The 16,148-nt window shown below is 37.2% G+C and overlaps 1 protein-coding gene across 1 annotated transcript; it reads left to right on the top strand.

Moving 5' to 3' along the window:
- The first annotated feature begins 599 nt into the window (after positions 1-599).
- LOC113537246 (verrucotoxin subunit beta) lies at positions 600-13,828 on the top strand. The gene is made up of 12 exons (XM_053230107.1): positions 600-715; positions 4,697-4,789; positions 7,466-9,327; positions 9,675-9,794; positions 10,283-10,371; positions 10,535-10,733; positions 10,811-10,924; positions 11,615-11,716; positions 11,840-11,928; positions 12,060-12,246; positions 12,322-12,435; positions 12,898-13,828. The coding sequence occupies exons 2-12, from the start codon at positions 4,699-4,701 to the stop codon at positions 12,940-12,942; spliced, it is 3,012 nt and encodes a 1,003-aa protein (XP_053086082.1). The 5' UTR covers positions 600-715; positions 4,697-4,698; the 3' UTR covers positions 12,943-13,828.
- The last annotated feature ends 2,320 nt before the right edge of the window (positions 13,829-16,148 follow it).

The following is a 16,148-nucleotide window of genomic DNA, read 5'->3' as shown; positions in this document are numbered from 1 at the left end:
TCTACCGGCTTTAGAAATTTGAATTTAAGTGCAAAAATCTGAATTTAATTATTATTATTTTGAATTTGTGAATGTGTATTATGCCATCTGAAATGGAATTTTGTGGTTTGCAAAAGAGCAATCTAAACTCCTCTGAAACTTTCTAGTTTAAAAGTGTACAATTGAAATTCAAAATGAAAAAAAAAAAAAGCATTCAGCCTCTCTATACATTAAAAAAAAAACAGCAGTCCACAGAATCCCTTCACCCATCACATGCACATTCACACATACCACAGAATGTGGTGCATGCTAATCTGTGGTTGTCATAGGAAATGTTTGTCACAGTAGTTTTTCTTTATAGTTATATTTATAGTTTTTCTTTATTCAAATTCAAGTAAAAGTATACCCCCTGGTAGAGATTTTTTTTGCTTGTATATATAAGTTGGTGAGGACCACACAATTGTTATTTAGGCCCTGATAAATAAAAGCATAAAATTGAAGGAGGATGTACTTTCTTTTTCCCACAACTGTATATACACTTAGAATTTTACACACTAAGGCATGCCCATAGTGTGCAAGCGCATTTTGGTTCTATGTCACTCATGGCTGGGCAGTGTGTGCTGGCCTATATCTCCACCCACCTCAACACCTTTTCTTAAATCTGTTTTCCATCCTGCTACCTCTCTACTGGTTACATTAACACAGGACTGATGAGAAGCTTAAGAAGGCATTTCAGGTAAGGTTATGCTTTCTTCCAGTATTACCCCAAATAGGAAGACTGTAGGTAATATTTGTTCAGTGTGTATTCTTTGTTAAATCCTTTTTTGACTTACAATCATGACTAATATGAAGATTAAATCACACAGAAGAAGTCATTCATGCAGAAATGCAAATAATTACAATGCCTTTAAATATTATTCTTTGTAATTTAAGTCTAGCCAAAGCCAAAGTCTGTATTTTCAACAATGACTGAGACAAATGAGACTTGCATGTATTAAGTAAGGTAGTTATGGAGTTAGAATAATGCCTTTTGGGGTGTGGTTTATACTGGATGCATGACTTTCTGTGCATGCTGAAACAGCTGTAATGCAAGCAGCATTCATTAAATGTGACATCTACCAGATGGCATGTCAGAGTCAAAAATCCCTGTTCGTCTGGGTTCCAAGTCTAACTGTAAAATTAAACACACTGACAAGTTCTGTCTAAAACTTTCTGCTGTTGTAGTTCTGTTGTCATGAGCTGCAGTTCAAATCAAAAACCTTAAATTCAAATGAATTTAGTAATGTGAAAGATCCAGAAGACTGGTACATAAAGCAGCCCTTTCCATAGCTTTGAAGGTTACATGAGAGGTTTTTTAAAATTCATAAAGATGAAAACTTGCTTAATGTTAGTACTGTCTAAAACAATACATAAGTATTGACACAAGTTGAGACATAAGGCTAGTTTAGTCAGTTGCACACACTGTGTCACATGGTCCTGTACCTTTCCCCACTAGTTACACTGGTGAAAGACAGGATTAACCTACTGGGATCATGTATTTTTTTCCATTTCTGTTTGAAAGCTACCAGTCACATACTGTAGCTATGCTATAAGCATAGAGATTTAAAGGTGAGAGCTTATGAAGTAACTTGCTGGAGATTTAGTGCAGTAAGAGGGAAAAAAAATTTAGATCCCGCTCTCTTCCACCCTCAATACCACAACTGAGGTGAGACCCTTGAGCAAGGCACCGAACCCCCAACTGCTCCCCGGGCGCTGCAGCAAAAAAAGGCTGCCCACTGCTCCGAGTGTGTGTGTGTTCACTACTGTGTGTGTGCACATGGATGGGTTAAATGTAGAACACAAATCCCGAGTATGGGTCACCATACTTGGCCACACTTCACTTCACTTCATTCTCAGACATGAAAGTATGAACCAATACTTTTAAACAATTAAACTTTTTTTAAACATAATCATCTGTGTGCAACAAAACTTAATTTTGTTATAGTGAACTTTTTAGCCTGCTAGCACCATCACTACCACTTAAAAATTGAGCGTGCAACTCAAATAAGCTGAGTAACAAGTGTTAAGGGTTTGATAGAGGTGTCAGAAAGAGGTGTTGAAGGTTTAAAGGAAGTAACAGAAAGAGGTGTGAGAAAGAGGTGTTAAAGGTTTGAAGCAATTGTGAGATTTTTCCATCACATAGTTACATCTTTCACTTTTGAAAGATACTTTAATTATCTGATGTCTTACAATAAGAAAGGGAGCATTACAGTTATTACATCACCGGTAGCGTGCATTTCATAAGCCAGATTGAAATTTCTTTACCACTGTTATAGTACCTGTAGTTTAAGCCTATATAAATAGCTTTTGCAATGGGCCGGGTAGCAACAAGCACTGCTGAAATGTAAGAAGCTAAACCTCTAAATTCACCCTGGATGAGATCCACTGCAGGCCTCTATCCACACACATTCACTCACATGGACATGCAGTCAAGGGTGGTGGCTGGTAGTGGTGTCTCAGTAAATGACAATCAGATGTCGTACACCACTGGTGTACAACCCCATAAAAACCCTACACATCTTAATGTCCATGAAGGACTGCTGCACATCTTCCTGATATAACCCCTTCTCCTAAACACCCTCCTGACAAAACATAAGACAAGTATTTAAGATGGTATTTATCAGCTTAATTTTATTGGTGAAAAAATACAATGGTTTCAGTTGATCTCAGTTGTAAATGTTTATTTCACATCAAAATAAAACTTTTAACAAAGAAAAAAATAGATTTGTCTTTCTCATGGGACATTATTAGTGTGCACAGTTATTAGCCAACTTTTAATGTGCACAATTATTAGGCAACCAAATTTCAAATAATTTTCACTTGTTTATTCTTCAGTTTTAAAGTATTATTTAACAAACAACTAACATTAATTAAATAACGATTAAAAAATTTTGGCCCTTCAAAACTATTCAGTGATGAATATAGCCACTCTTCTTTTCAATAACTGCCATAAGCCTTCTATTGAATGAATCTGCCAGTTGCTTTATCTGTTCACGATCAATTTTAGCTGACACAGACACCACAGCCTCCGAAATGCTGAACTGTCTTCCCTCACTGTAAATCTCACACTTGAGAATGGCCCAGAAGTTCTCAATAGGATTTAATCAGGTGAGGAAGGGGGCCAAGTCATCATTCTGTCATCTTTGATGCCTTTTATGACAAACTATACCTTAATGTCCTGCATTGCCTTCCTGAATGTTGCTGACTTCTTCCTGTACCACTGCTTGAAGAAAGTGCCTTCTAGTAACTGGCAGTAGGTTTGGGAGTTGATTTCAGTCCATCTTCACCCCGAAAAGGTCCAACTAGCTCATCATTATTGATACCAGCCCACAGCAGTTCCCCTCCTCCACCTTGTTCGAACTGGAACTCTGTGCTCATTAGTGATCCACTTTCTTCACCCATCTGGTCCATCTCAAGTCACTTTCATTTCATCTGTCCATGAAACCTTTGAGAAATTGGTCATGCTGCTTCAGCTTGTAAGTCTTATTCAGTGGTAGCTGTGTTTCAGCCTTCCTTACCTTAGCCATGTCTCTGAATACTTGACACCTTGTACTTCTGGACACTCCTGGAAGGTTGCAGTTCTGAAATATGTTGCCACTGGAGGCTAACGAGTTCCTGATAATCTCACGTTTTATTATTCTTAAGTCTTTTGCAGTCAACTTACACCTTTGCTTCTCCACACATTTTTTGTGACCTCAATAGTTTTGCAATCTGCAGTGTGCAGTGTGCTGCTCTTCTTGTCTTGTTTTCCTGAGGTAGAGAAGCTAATAATTATGCATACCTTATATAGGGCGTTAATCACTTTAAGCCTTACCCTCCCTTATTAAACAATTAAACTTCACCTGAAAATAATTATACCCAGTTAGCATTCAGGTTTATATGGTTAGTAGTTGGATAATATGCATAGAAATAATGATCAGACCATAATACTGACTTGCCTAATCATTGTGCATGCTAATTTACCACAGAAGCTATAAGCTAACTAACAGTAAGAAGTTCATTGTGAAAATAAGTTCTCAGGATCTTTAAAGCCTGACCTACCATTGCTCCACAGAAGGCTGTGGTTAATATATTTAATTCAGTGCAAATTATTGTTTACTGTGTGGCGTGGTGGTGCGATGATCCACATCATTGCTGACCCACAGCTCCAAGTTCCCAGGTTTAATCCTGAGCTCAGACACTATTTGTGTGGAGTTTCTGTGCATGTTCTTCCCATGTTCATGTGGGTATCCTTCCTCCAGTCCCCTCCCACCTCCCAGAAACATGCCAGTAGATGGACTGGATAAGATAAATTGCATATAGTAGGTGTGAGTATGTGTGTGCATGGTGCCCAGCGATACACCCATCCATTCCTGCCTTACTGTCCCATAATAGGCTCCGGATCCACTACGATCCTGGCCAGGATAAAGAGGTTACTAAAAGTGAGTGACATCTCAAATCGTCATACAAAAGACAAGAAATGCACTCATAAGCTATAGACATCTTGATCATTTTCCCCTCAATTACTGCAATTTTGTAGATCTTCCACAGGTTTTTTGAAAATCAAAGGATATTTTCCACATTATGTTAACTTAAGACTACAGCCCTGACCATGCGACACTGTCACATTTACAACTGCACAGTTTTATGCATTTTACAATCTTCTCTTGTCCTTGTGTTTTCTTTTCTCTTGCAACAGTCATGGATTCCAGATACATGGAAATAGCTGCCCTAGGAAGACCTCTGTATCCCGGCATGCTGTACGATTGCCGCAGGGACTCCTTTATCCCAGGTGCAACTTAGACAATTGTCATTTAATTAGTTATTTGCAGTCTAAAGATGGTTGTCATTAATAATATTAATGTCAAAAATAAGCCATGCTATGTCCATACTGTATGCAATACTGAAATATCAGAAGTTGTTTGACCTACCTCTGAAGTGTTTGAAAAAGTCAAACCTAATGACTTGAATTTTATAAACTTATAGTCACTGGTATATGGGGGCTGAAAAAACGATTATTTAATGAATTAATAAATGAATTGAGAAATAAAAGGATAAAAAAGTATACAGTATTGGAGAAAGTATACACATACAAATCTGCTTCAGGATTCTATTTCCATGGTGGTGTTACTTGCCAGCTTTGGGTTAGAGTGCATTGTTTAAGTAAGGAAGAATAAACCTGACAGTGTGATGTTATATGAAAATTTAAAAGGGTGGTCTGATGGAGCCTGATGTAAATCAGAGTTACTGTTACCTCTCCAAATTGATTATATTATATTATCCCAAAGTGTTTTACTGCTCTAATTTTAGTCAGTTTCTGTTATCAGTTACTTTATAGCAGCTACAAACATTCAGTCCTTCCCCAGGTTCTTTTTGTCTCTTCTGAAATTAATCAGACTAAAAACCCCAGCTTGTCATGTTTCCAAAAAAAAAAAAAGAAAGAAAAAGATTAAACGGGTGGTGAAAGTTCCTTTAGAGATGAAATTCATATCACGTTGCCTTACAATATTCTGGCTGGCATGTCGTTCACGGTCAAATATGACTAACGTATAACTAAGCGAATCAACGCACCCACTTCAACAAAGTATTGAAACTGGATGAGTCAGCGGCAGTATTTAGCTGACAATATTCTTTTGAAAATATAAGTATTTATATAAAGGTTTTGATTTGGTTTTTTAATATTATTTTTTAAAATAAAATAATATTTTTAATCATTTAGATAGTCTGTACAGACGATAGCAGATAAAAGTTTTTAAATGTTTAAATGGCCTAATAAAAAGTCATTAATAAAAGAAATTTAGCCAACAGAACTGTCTGAATGATTATTTCCTCACAAATGTTAGCACAGACAGAAATTAGCTGTGTGAAGAAATGATGAGGCTCCAGTAAGTTGAATGCCATGAGTGACTTTTACCTCAGATGACAAGACGAGGACTGATGTGAGTGATCCTGATAATCAAAGTGATAATCAGCATGTCCTATTGTAAACTTATAATTGTTTAAAATTTGGCAGTAATATTTTTCCATAAGTAGATTATGTTACAAGTGTAGAAGGGGCATCTTTGAGCAGAACAAATTAAATATGATTTTCCCCTTTATCACTTTTAGGGAACTTTAAAATGCTAGAACATTTACAGAACTTGTAAAACACAGGTGCTTGTTCAGTCCCTTGTCATTTCAAGACTGGACTACTGCAACTCGCTCCTGGCAGGTCTGCCTCTGTGCGCCATTCGTTCTCTGCAACTGATCCAGAATGCAGCTATACGACTGGTTTTCAACCTTCCTACACCACCCCATTGCTACGCTCCCACCACTGGCTTCCTGTAGCTGCCCACATCGGATTTAAAACACTGATGCTTGCCTACAAAGCCAAAAATGGACCAGCACCCACTTATCACTTACCACATCCCACACAGCACCACACTCCCTCCGATCCTCTAGCACTGCTCGACTGGTCCCACCATCTCTCAGCGTACAAGTAGGCATGCATCAAGACTCTTCTCTGTTCTGGCACCAAGGTGTTGGAATGAACTTCCCCTAGATGTCCAAACAGCTAAGTCACTGGCTGTCTTCAAATGACGTCTAAAGACTTACCTCTTCCTAAAGTACTTAAATTAACACCTTTGTATTGTTTAAGCTATTGTTAATCTGTTACCTCCCAACAGAGTTTTTGGACTGATGGTATTCTTAGTTTGTGACCTAGCGAACCAGTATAAGAGTGTATTTATTGATAGAGACTTCAAAGCACTTTTCTAAGTCGCTCTGAATAAGGGCGTCTGCCCAATGCCATAAATGTAAATGTAAATGTAACTTGTAAGTAGAACATGTCAAAATTTGACCATGTGAAGGGTATTTGCAGGCCATCACACATATTTATTTGGGTTTTTTCTGGTGTTGATATGGCATTAGTTTTTATTTGACCAGGTCTTAAAAAGGTATTAATAAGCATCGAGTTTGATATGAGAAAAACTCTGCCACAACCCTGTTCCATTGCCAGCCTTCTTTTGTTCTCTGTCTTGTTATTAAAGACAAACAATGCAGCTTGTCATATTACCAAAAGCTAAAAAGCACTCCATCGTGAAGACTGTCCCATTACCTCTGACTGATACAAAGTGCTGAGGCTAGAGACACCTTCCATAAAATTAAAACATCTCCTCACAGAATACTTCAACATATAAACAATTTTTGTATTTTTGTTTATGTGGAGCACTTGCCATACAAGTCTGTGTGTGAGTTATTACAGAAACAATACTGTACTAGAACAAGCATGTTAATATAAACATGTGATTTGCAGCTGTACTACTGTCAGAGCTGCTGTTATTAGAAAATTAATCAAGATATTCTGTCCAATCAGAAATGAGCATTCATTGGTGCTGTGGTGTAAAAAGTAAATCATATATCAGAAATATTTGATAAATCCCAAATATTTGTGATGCAGCTATCATTATTTATCACTTTCTTGTTTCAGGTGTTACTTTATGGGATAAGAAAGCATTGCGCGATGACCTTGATGTACATCAGCAGCCTAAAACACATCTGAAGTTTGCTGCCTCTGACACCCTCAGTGATAAGGCCAACCTCCTAGATATAAGCGCTTCCCTTAAAGCCAGTTTCTGCAGTGGTTTGGTGGAGGTTGGAGGATCAGCCAAGTACCTGCGTGATAACAAAACCTCAGCACATCAGTGCAGAGTTACCATGCAGTACAGCCAGACAACAAAATTTGAACAACTCACTATGAAGGAGCTTGGCAGTATCACCTATCCACAAGTATTTGAGCAGAAAACAGCCACTCATGTTGTTACAGCTGTACTGTATGGAGCTTGTGCTTTCATGGTTTTTGATCATACGACTGCAGAAAATGAGAGCAAACAGGCTATTGAAGGAAACCTTCATGCCGTGGTCAAGAAGATCCCTACCATTTCCATAGAGGGGGAAGCATCCCTAAAGATGACTGAAGAGGAAAAAAAACTGGCTGAGAATATCAGCGTCACATTTTATGGTGACTTTGAACTTGAAGAAAACCCCACCACATACAAGGAAGCCCTGGAAGTGTACAAGAAATTGCCCACTCTGATGAAGCAACGACAAAATAAAGGTGTACCACTGACTGTGTGGCTGTATCCTCTCACGCTTTTGGATGAAAAGGCTGCAAAGTTGGTGAGAGAAATCAGCATAAGCCTGTTGTGTAAAGCAGAAAATTTGCTGGAGGAGCTTGGTGACGTGGAGAGAAGATGCAATGATTTGATCAAAAACCAAATGACAAATGATTTCCCTGACCTAAAAGACAGGTTGTTAAAGTTTCAGGCATTAGAAAAGAATTATATGAGATCATTCCAGAAGGCACTGTCCAGAGTTTTGCCAGCTATTCGGGGTGGGACAGAAGAGGTCAAGGCACTGGGGGACATCCTGGACATCCATTACACATCACCCTTCACTGCTAGCAACATGAACAAATGGTTAGATGACGTTACAACTGAATTAAATATACTGAGTTCCTATACCAGTGGGCTGAAGGACCTGACAGTTGTGAAATCATCAGGGTCTCTCCATTCCATCCTCTTTGATCCTGACGTTGATGTGGTGGTTTGCTTGTCATTTACATCTTTAAGGAATGAAGACTCCTACCTAGCAGTTATACAAGACTTTCTGAACTGTGAAGGGTTTACAGTGTTGGGGCAACCAAGAGAGAGAGAGTTCCCTCTCCAAGCAACACAGCCTTGGTTCACTTTTCCTGACATTTCTGTGAGCATGAGGCAGAATCTTTCTCTCTTTACAAGTTTTTCAAAGGCCAATAAAAATGATAAGAGAGTCATGTTCATCATTGCCTCCATATCTGACCCGAGCAATCCAGGAACCTCCATCCAACTTTATCAGAAAGGCATTCTGAAAGATCCTAAGTTCCAGCCTGTATCCAAACCGCCTCTACCCATGGTGGAGACCTATGATGAGAAAGTCCTACTTAAGCTTTCAAAATCCCTAACCGGAGAGACAGTCCAGTTCAGAGTTGAATACAGGATGACACCGCCACCTGATTCAGCAGCTGACATTGACGAATGGACAGTCACAGACACTTCAGGTGCACAGACCAGCCTCACATTGTCTGAATTAAAGCCAGCAGACCAATACTTGGTCCGATACAGAGCTGTTAGTGAGGTGGGAGTGAGTGAGGCCAGCGACTCTGTCTCCATCTCCTTCCCTGGGAAGCCTGATGTGGGCATGAGTGAAGCCAGCGACTCTATCTCCGTCTCCTTCCATGAGAAGCCTGATGGGGGAATGAGTGAAGCCAGCAACTTTCATCAGAAGCTCAATCTTAAAGTGGGCCAGTCATGGGTAAGTTACAGTTATATCAGATTTTTAGTCATTTCTGTTCATGCATGCATATGGGTGTGGTCTAATTTGTAATAAATGCATTGAATAAAAAGTAGCCTATGGTAAGTGAACAGATTCTCTTATTTTTTATATTTTTAAATATGCATCAACAATGCATTAAAATCAACTTTTAATTCTGTGTATTAAACAAAATAAATGATCTACATTCTTCTACACTTATTTGTCTCATTTTAGATATAGAGGTAAAAACAGAACTAAATCAAATCAAATGATTAATATTTATGCATGTCATTAAAAGGTAAACATAAACTTTAATTTATTTATGTATATAATTTTGTTTCCCACAGAACTTCTTCACATCTTCCCTCTTTAATGAACTAAGGACAAAAATAATGACCAGTATGGGCATGTCACGATGGTCTCTCTCTACCATCAAGTCAGAGGTTACAAATGTTGTCAACAGTCCTGTGAGTAGCAGAAGCTCACAATGAATCCCAAAATCACAGTAATAGTTTTTAATTAAACGAACAAAAAAAATCACTGCGTATTAGTGAAAATAAATCTCATTTGCACTATGGTGACAAATGCAGACCAGATGGGCCATGACATTTACGGGTGAATTTTAGATTTAAGGTAAATAGAAATACACAAATTAAGTAGCTATATCACTGTTACTTGTCTTGCTAGATGGATAAGAGAAACAAGTGCAATGACAGCCAGTTCAGCAAAGTGTAGTGAAAAAATAAGACTGTCAAATGGTTTGGGTTAATGACAAATAGTGCCTTGTGGCTTAAAATTATTTTAAAACTGTTTTGACTTTGCACTTTACTGAATGCAGAAAGCAGAATTTTTAAAAATGATGTTGCATAGGCTAAACCAGTGTTATTTGGTTTCTATAAACAACATTACAGTATATCACCATTTGATATATATTATGTGCTTATACTCACCACAGCGCATTCCTTACATTGACACAATTCCTGGTGGGCTGAGAGCAGGAATGGCTTTGTATTTCCAAGGTGTTGTTTTTGCAACAGGAGAAGTGTATGTATTCATGTCTTTCACTAAATGATATACAAAATAAACCAGCAATGTGTTTTTCAGTAATGGGAACAATGATCTAATATGGGATATAATATAATATATCTAGTGTGGAATTACACTGACTTGAACAAGAATCTTGTTGTGTATTTTACTTCACACACAGCTTTTCATTTAATCTCGTAACTGGGCCGAAGGTTGATGATGACATCGTTTTTCACTTCAACCTTCGCAACAATGACCTGGTGGTCCAAAACAGCCGCAGGAATGGGATGTGGGAGAATGAAGAACACACATCAGGGTGTCCCATTCCCAAAGGATCAGCCTTTGATATCTTTATTGTGGCCAAAAGAGAAGGTTATGAGGTATGGAAAATAAAATAAGTGGACACACAATAGCAGAACAAATAAGTTCAAAAGAAAGACATATCTGTTCTTTCCAGGCATATGTAAATGGAAAGAGGTATTGCCTGTTCAAACACCGCATGCCAATGGAGAAAGTGGCCACACTTTACATTTGTGGCGACGTCATCATGAACATTGTTGGTATTGTTGAAGTAAGTTACATACTCTGGCACTTCATTTATTTTTTTCCATATGCTTTGTAAAGCCATGATTCTGAGACAAGAAGCCTAACTTTATATATCAGAAATTAATGCACAAGGATTTATATGTTAGTCTCATTACTGTTCTCCCCCAGTGAATATACTGTGTATACACAGGACTGCTTCCTGCAGTTTACTAACTGGACAACACCAACTGAGCACATTCTCATTACATTAGGGAACATTCAACATTTTTGAGCCCTTGATAAGGTGATATGGGAGACACATGAAAACTACACTTTTCTGCTTTTTCAGATAAAGCAGCAGTCAGACCAAACACACAAAACTTTTCCCCACAGGAAAGGCAATTAACTAAAAGGAAAAGGTCACAGACATGAAAGATGCACATATGCTTCTGTTAGCAATTACTTTCACTTTGTGCTGACTTTGGACCATATTCAGAGTTGAGTTACTTGCACATTGTTCTTGTGAACGGTTGACCTCACCTCTTGCTATAAGTCTAGCAGATTTTGCAAACCACTTATCTCTTGTTCACCTTTAGTTCTCCTTATATGTTACTTTTCCTATAATGGCTGGTGCTGCACTTTGGTTTGTCATAAATGAGGGGGAAAACAGGTTAAGAATTTTAGCGACATTGTGGGTAAGCTTCGTAAGCATTCTTTATGTCAATGCTCTCTTCAGAACTGGAGCACATCTACTTTTGCTAAGGAACTAAACTCTGGCATCTCACGCACAAAGCTTTCTAACATCCAATTTGATGTGCCACATCCAGTCTGTAGCCCTGTGAGTAACATTTTCATGTCATACTTAGAATGACTGAACTAGCCAAAAGATTGTGTTTTTATGATATAAATCACATGATTAGAGATTTATCATTAAAAAATGATTGATGCTTAACCACAACAGAGCAAACCATATTCAGGATCAATCCCTGGAGGCTTGAGACCTGGTGTGGCTTTATTCTTCCAAGGGGTTGTTCCATCAGATTGTGAACGGTATGCTGAATGTGTTTTCACTGCACATTTCATTCAACAGTTTGAATGAAAACCAAGATGGAATAGATTACTTGAAAATTTCTCACTAGAATCTGGTACAGTCAATTAAATGTTAAAACAATTTCTTGCAGCTTTCAAATAGATTTGCAGACTGGGCCAAAAGACATCGCTCTCCACTTCAACCCCCGCATGCACTCTGTGGTACTTAACAGCTGCAGGAATGGGAGATGGGAACTCCAAGTGGATATTCAGGGAGGCCCATTTGTCAAAGGAGGAGCCTTTGATATCATCATGGTTATTAAACCAGAAGGCTATGAGGTGTGATATTATGCAGAAATTAAATGAGTGTGTCAAAGCAAACTGATTAAATAAGGTTACATTTTATTTGTTCAGGTGATAGTGAATGGCCTGCTGTATTGCACGTTCAATCACCGTATGCCAGTGGACAAAGTGACTACAGTTCGCATTTTGGGAGACGTCTTCATGAACATCTTCAGCATTATTGAAGTAGGTCATTTTTACCATTTTATCATGGTTACCACGAAGTACTTTATTAAAACTGTGGTAGTGTCATGGACACTAGCATTGTTTCACTATTGTACTTTATGTTTTCACATATTTAACTATGATACTGCTAAAGAAAGTGCTTTATGATAAATATACTATAAGGAGTGTAAGGTAAACTCAATACATGGAAATAAACAAACAATGTCAATCCCAGAATAGTGTGGACCCAACAGTAAAGGCTTGGTAACATCAGTGGTTAACCAAGAAAGATATGTTTAGATATGTCCTACCCTTAACTTGTACATTTTGGGAAACCCATCTGTAGGACATACTATTGTAAATGCAACCCTTATAAAATCAAACAAGTCACAATTTACAAAATATATAATTTAAAAAATTATGTTTTATATTTGTACCATAACAAACAGGAATGTTAAGGGATGGTTTCTTTTTTTTTAATAGGTGGATGATATTAATCTGAAAGTCACCATTCCGGCCAATATTTGAGGATTCGAATCTTCCCCAAAAGCAATTCCCTTGACAATTTTCAAGAGATTTTTTTGTTATATTCTGCTCAAGTGTATCAGACAACAGACCATGGGCATGATTTGTTTTTTTATTAATCAGTTATTTTTTTTCCTCTTAAGCATTTTTATGAGATTTTTGTAGCTTATTATTGTTGGAAATGAATGCTATATACTCTTTACTACAGTATTATTGTACTTTAATTATAGTAAATAATACAGGTAATTTGCTTTAGTCTATATATAGACACCTTTGCAGCAGAAATTAGAGTAGTCCATGGCTAACACAGTAAATAAATGTAGATTTCTGTCTCGATGGATGAGCTGTGTACTCTGTCAAATATCCTTTTTAGATGAACCCATCTTCCAGTAACAGAGGTTTTAGATAAAAAAAACATTCAGTGCAATCGAGGTCTGGTAATTAGCTATTGTAACAAACCAAGAGTTCACTAGGGAACATTTTCTGATTAACATTTTTCATCTGATTAAAAACCTCATCAGTCACAAAAGTCTGCACTGTGCATTTCATTCAGCCAGATATGCCAAAAACAAGCAGGGTTCTGTACATCCCTTCATATTAACACCAAATACAAGGTTGAAGTTTACACAGTTTCTTATTTAAGTTGTCAGTTCCACCTTAAATACTGATGCAAACACAATATTGTACCTGTAGAGAGCACTCATTGCTCATTTCTAAAAACATGATCCATGTGCAGAATTGTAAAGCATAAATGAATTTGCTAATTATACATCTTGCCCAAATGTATTATGGTATGAGTTGTTTTCGGGTTATTACCAATTGGAAAACGATTTACTTCTTGATTAAAACATTTTAACAATGTACTGATTAAAATCATTGAATTTTGACACATTGTCTGAACTTTATTTTCTTGGCCAAAATAAGTGCATAATGTGTCTTATTAAACCTAATGTGTCTTCTCTCTTAAAGGTATTGTAATATATTGAATAAAATCCCTAGAGAGCAAATGAACTGAAGGCTGATCATAATCACATGCTTATATATCAACCAAATTACACAGGAGAATTATATCCTAGAACTCATTCATAGTCTGTAATTCACCCTTTTCAAAGTGCACCCCTTTGCTAATGTGGAGCTCTGGTGTGCATAAGCAAATGTGCAATTAGAAAAGCATGACATGCTTTATGGAACAGGGACAAAGTCTAAACAAGAAATATGAAAAAAAATGGTCAGTTTTCTGAAGGAATGATTCCTAGAAAAGTCTTCTGTACAAACTAATATCCCTCATGGCTAGAGGCTTCTCAATCCTCTCAAGCTAACCCTGCCTGTGATTTCTGTGTGTGTGTGTGTGTGTGTGTGCGTGCACGCTATAGGCATGCATTCATGTAGGTACAAAAAAACAAACCAGCCATTGTCAGTTACTGTGGGGAGTCTTGATTTCATTCAATCATATTCAGTATGCGCTTTATCCTGGTCAGGGTGGCACAATGTCTGAACATTATTTTCTTGACCAAAATAAATCGATCATGTGTTATATTAAAACTGATATTGTATATATCATATATTGTATTGTATTGTATATATTGTATAAAATAACCATAGAGAGAGCAAATGAACTGAAAGCTGATCACATGTCACAATTCACACACAAATTCACACCCAAAGGCAATTTAGAGTGACCAATTCACCTCCCAGCATGTTTTTTGAAGGTAGGGGAAAGCGGAGAACCCAGAGGCACCCATATGGACAAGGACAGAACAAGCAAAAGTCACACAGACAGAAACCCAAACTGGACACCCTGGAACTGTCAGGTGGCAATGCTGAGACTTGCTTTATTGTATGTAAATAAATAAATCATGGTTAATATGCTTAAACCAAAAACAAAGAAAAACCAACTTGATTAATTGTTTAAAATATATGACAGAAAACATGTGACTTTGGTGTGATTTAAAGCCAGCAAGGAAAAAGAGGAAGCTAGAGAAACCATGAATAGTGTCCTGTGTGAAAGTCACTGACTCTTCCGAAAGACTGTCTGATTCTATACACATTTTACTGAGAGTCATATGACCCAAAGGATTTGAAGTGTGACCTTCATGTGAAAGGCAAGTTTGAATTGTTTTAGGAACTCTCTGAGCAACGTATTTAAAGCAGAAACACGTGGTTGTTACATATCATGTCCAAATGCCACTGCTGCTTTTAAGCAAGCTGGTCTACAGACGACAAACTACAGAAACAGCTGTAACTATTGATATGTCACATTAGAATATCAGTCACAATATGGGTATAAATTAATCTCAATCCATGTTATGTTTCAATGCTGTGATTAAAAAAACGTAACAAGACTTAGAAATAGAAAGAGAGGAACATGTGAGGTTCTTGTGCTAAGACTTTGCATTCTTTTGAGTTCATGCAGGAGTTTATGCCAACATGGTGCAAAAGAATGATCAGTTATTATTTCAGATGTATTGATTAGACATGTCATCATCATTTATTAGACATGGTACAAAAAATCAAGGTTCACAACTCTAAAATGTGTCTTCTGACAGTTTAAACAAAAAATTAATTTAGTAACTGAAATTGATTCTTATACCAGGGCACTGCTGAATTCTCAAATCTGACTGGTCAGGTGTTGATTATTTTGCTATAACAGCAGCTATGACAATAGTGCTAACTGCAAAGCAAATCACAGGTTTATATTGATGCATTCATTCTAATATATTATTAGGGACCTGTATAGCAGATCCTCCAGATAAACAGAATAAAAAAGTGGACATATATTTCCAATGGTGAGGTTTTCTGTGAGGAGATGTTTATTTAGCATTTATGGAAGGAATCTCCAGTATCAGCGCTATGAAACAGTCATAGGTAAAGCTTACATTTTCCTTTACAGGACTTTGCACTTTCTCAAGCTGATTGATTGATTGATTGATTGTCTTTTAACTTTAAGAGAGAAAGGAAAAGAGAGACTGGTAAGGGAATGACTGTTTATAGCTGCTATAACAAGTGATAACAGGAAATAACTTGTTTGATGGGTGTTCTAAAACATTAAACATAACTATAAATAGATAAAAAGTACAAAATGTGATTTTTCAGTAAATAAACAAAAAAAAATTGTTGGCAAATCGATGTGGTACAACACGTAGAAAACACTTTGGGACATGCTTTTATTGGCAAATAATCCACTTTAGGGTGGTAACAAAATTCAGGCC

This window comes from Pangasianodon hypophthalmus, chromosome 26 (assembly GCF_027358585.1).
Source record: "Pangasianodon hypophthalmus isolate fPanHyp1 chromosome 26, fPanHyp1.pri, whole genome shotgun sequence".
NCBI lineage: Eukaryota > Metazoa > Chordata > Actinopteri > Siluriformes > Pangasiidae > Pangasianodon > Pangasianodon hypophthalmus.
This window is presented reverse-complemented; position numbering and strand designations above follow the sequence as displayed.

Coding starts and splice junctions, on each gene's coding strand:
- LOC113537246 (XM_053230107.1), top strand. CDS start 4,699: ATGGATTCCAGATACATGGAAATAGCTGCCCTAGGAAGACCTCTGTAT. Junction 9,328..9,674: donor TTAAAGTGGGCCAGTCATGG/GTAAGTTACAGT, acceptor TGTTTCCCACAG/AACTTCTTCACATCTTCCCT. Junction 10,372..10,534: donor GTTTTTGCAACAGGAGAAGT/GTATGTATTCAT, acceptor CTTCACACACAG/CTTTTCATTTAATCTCGTAA.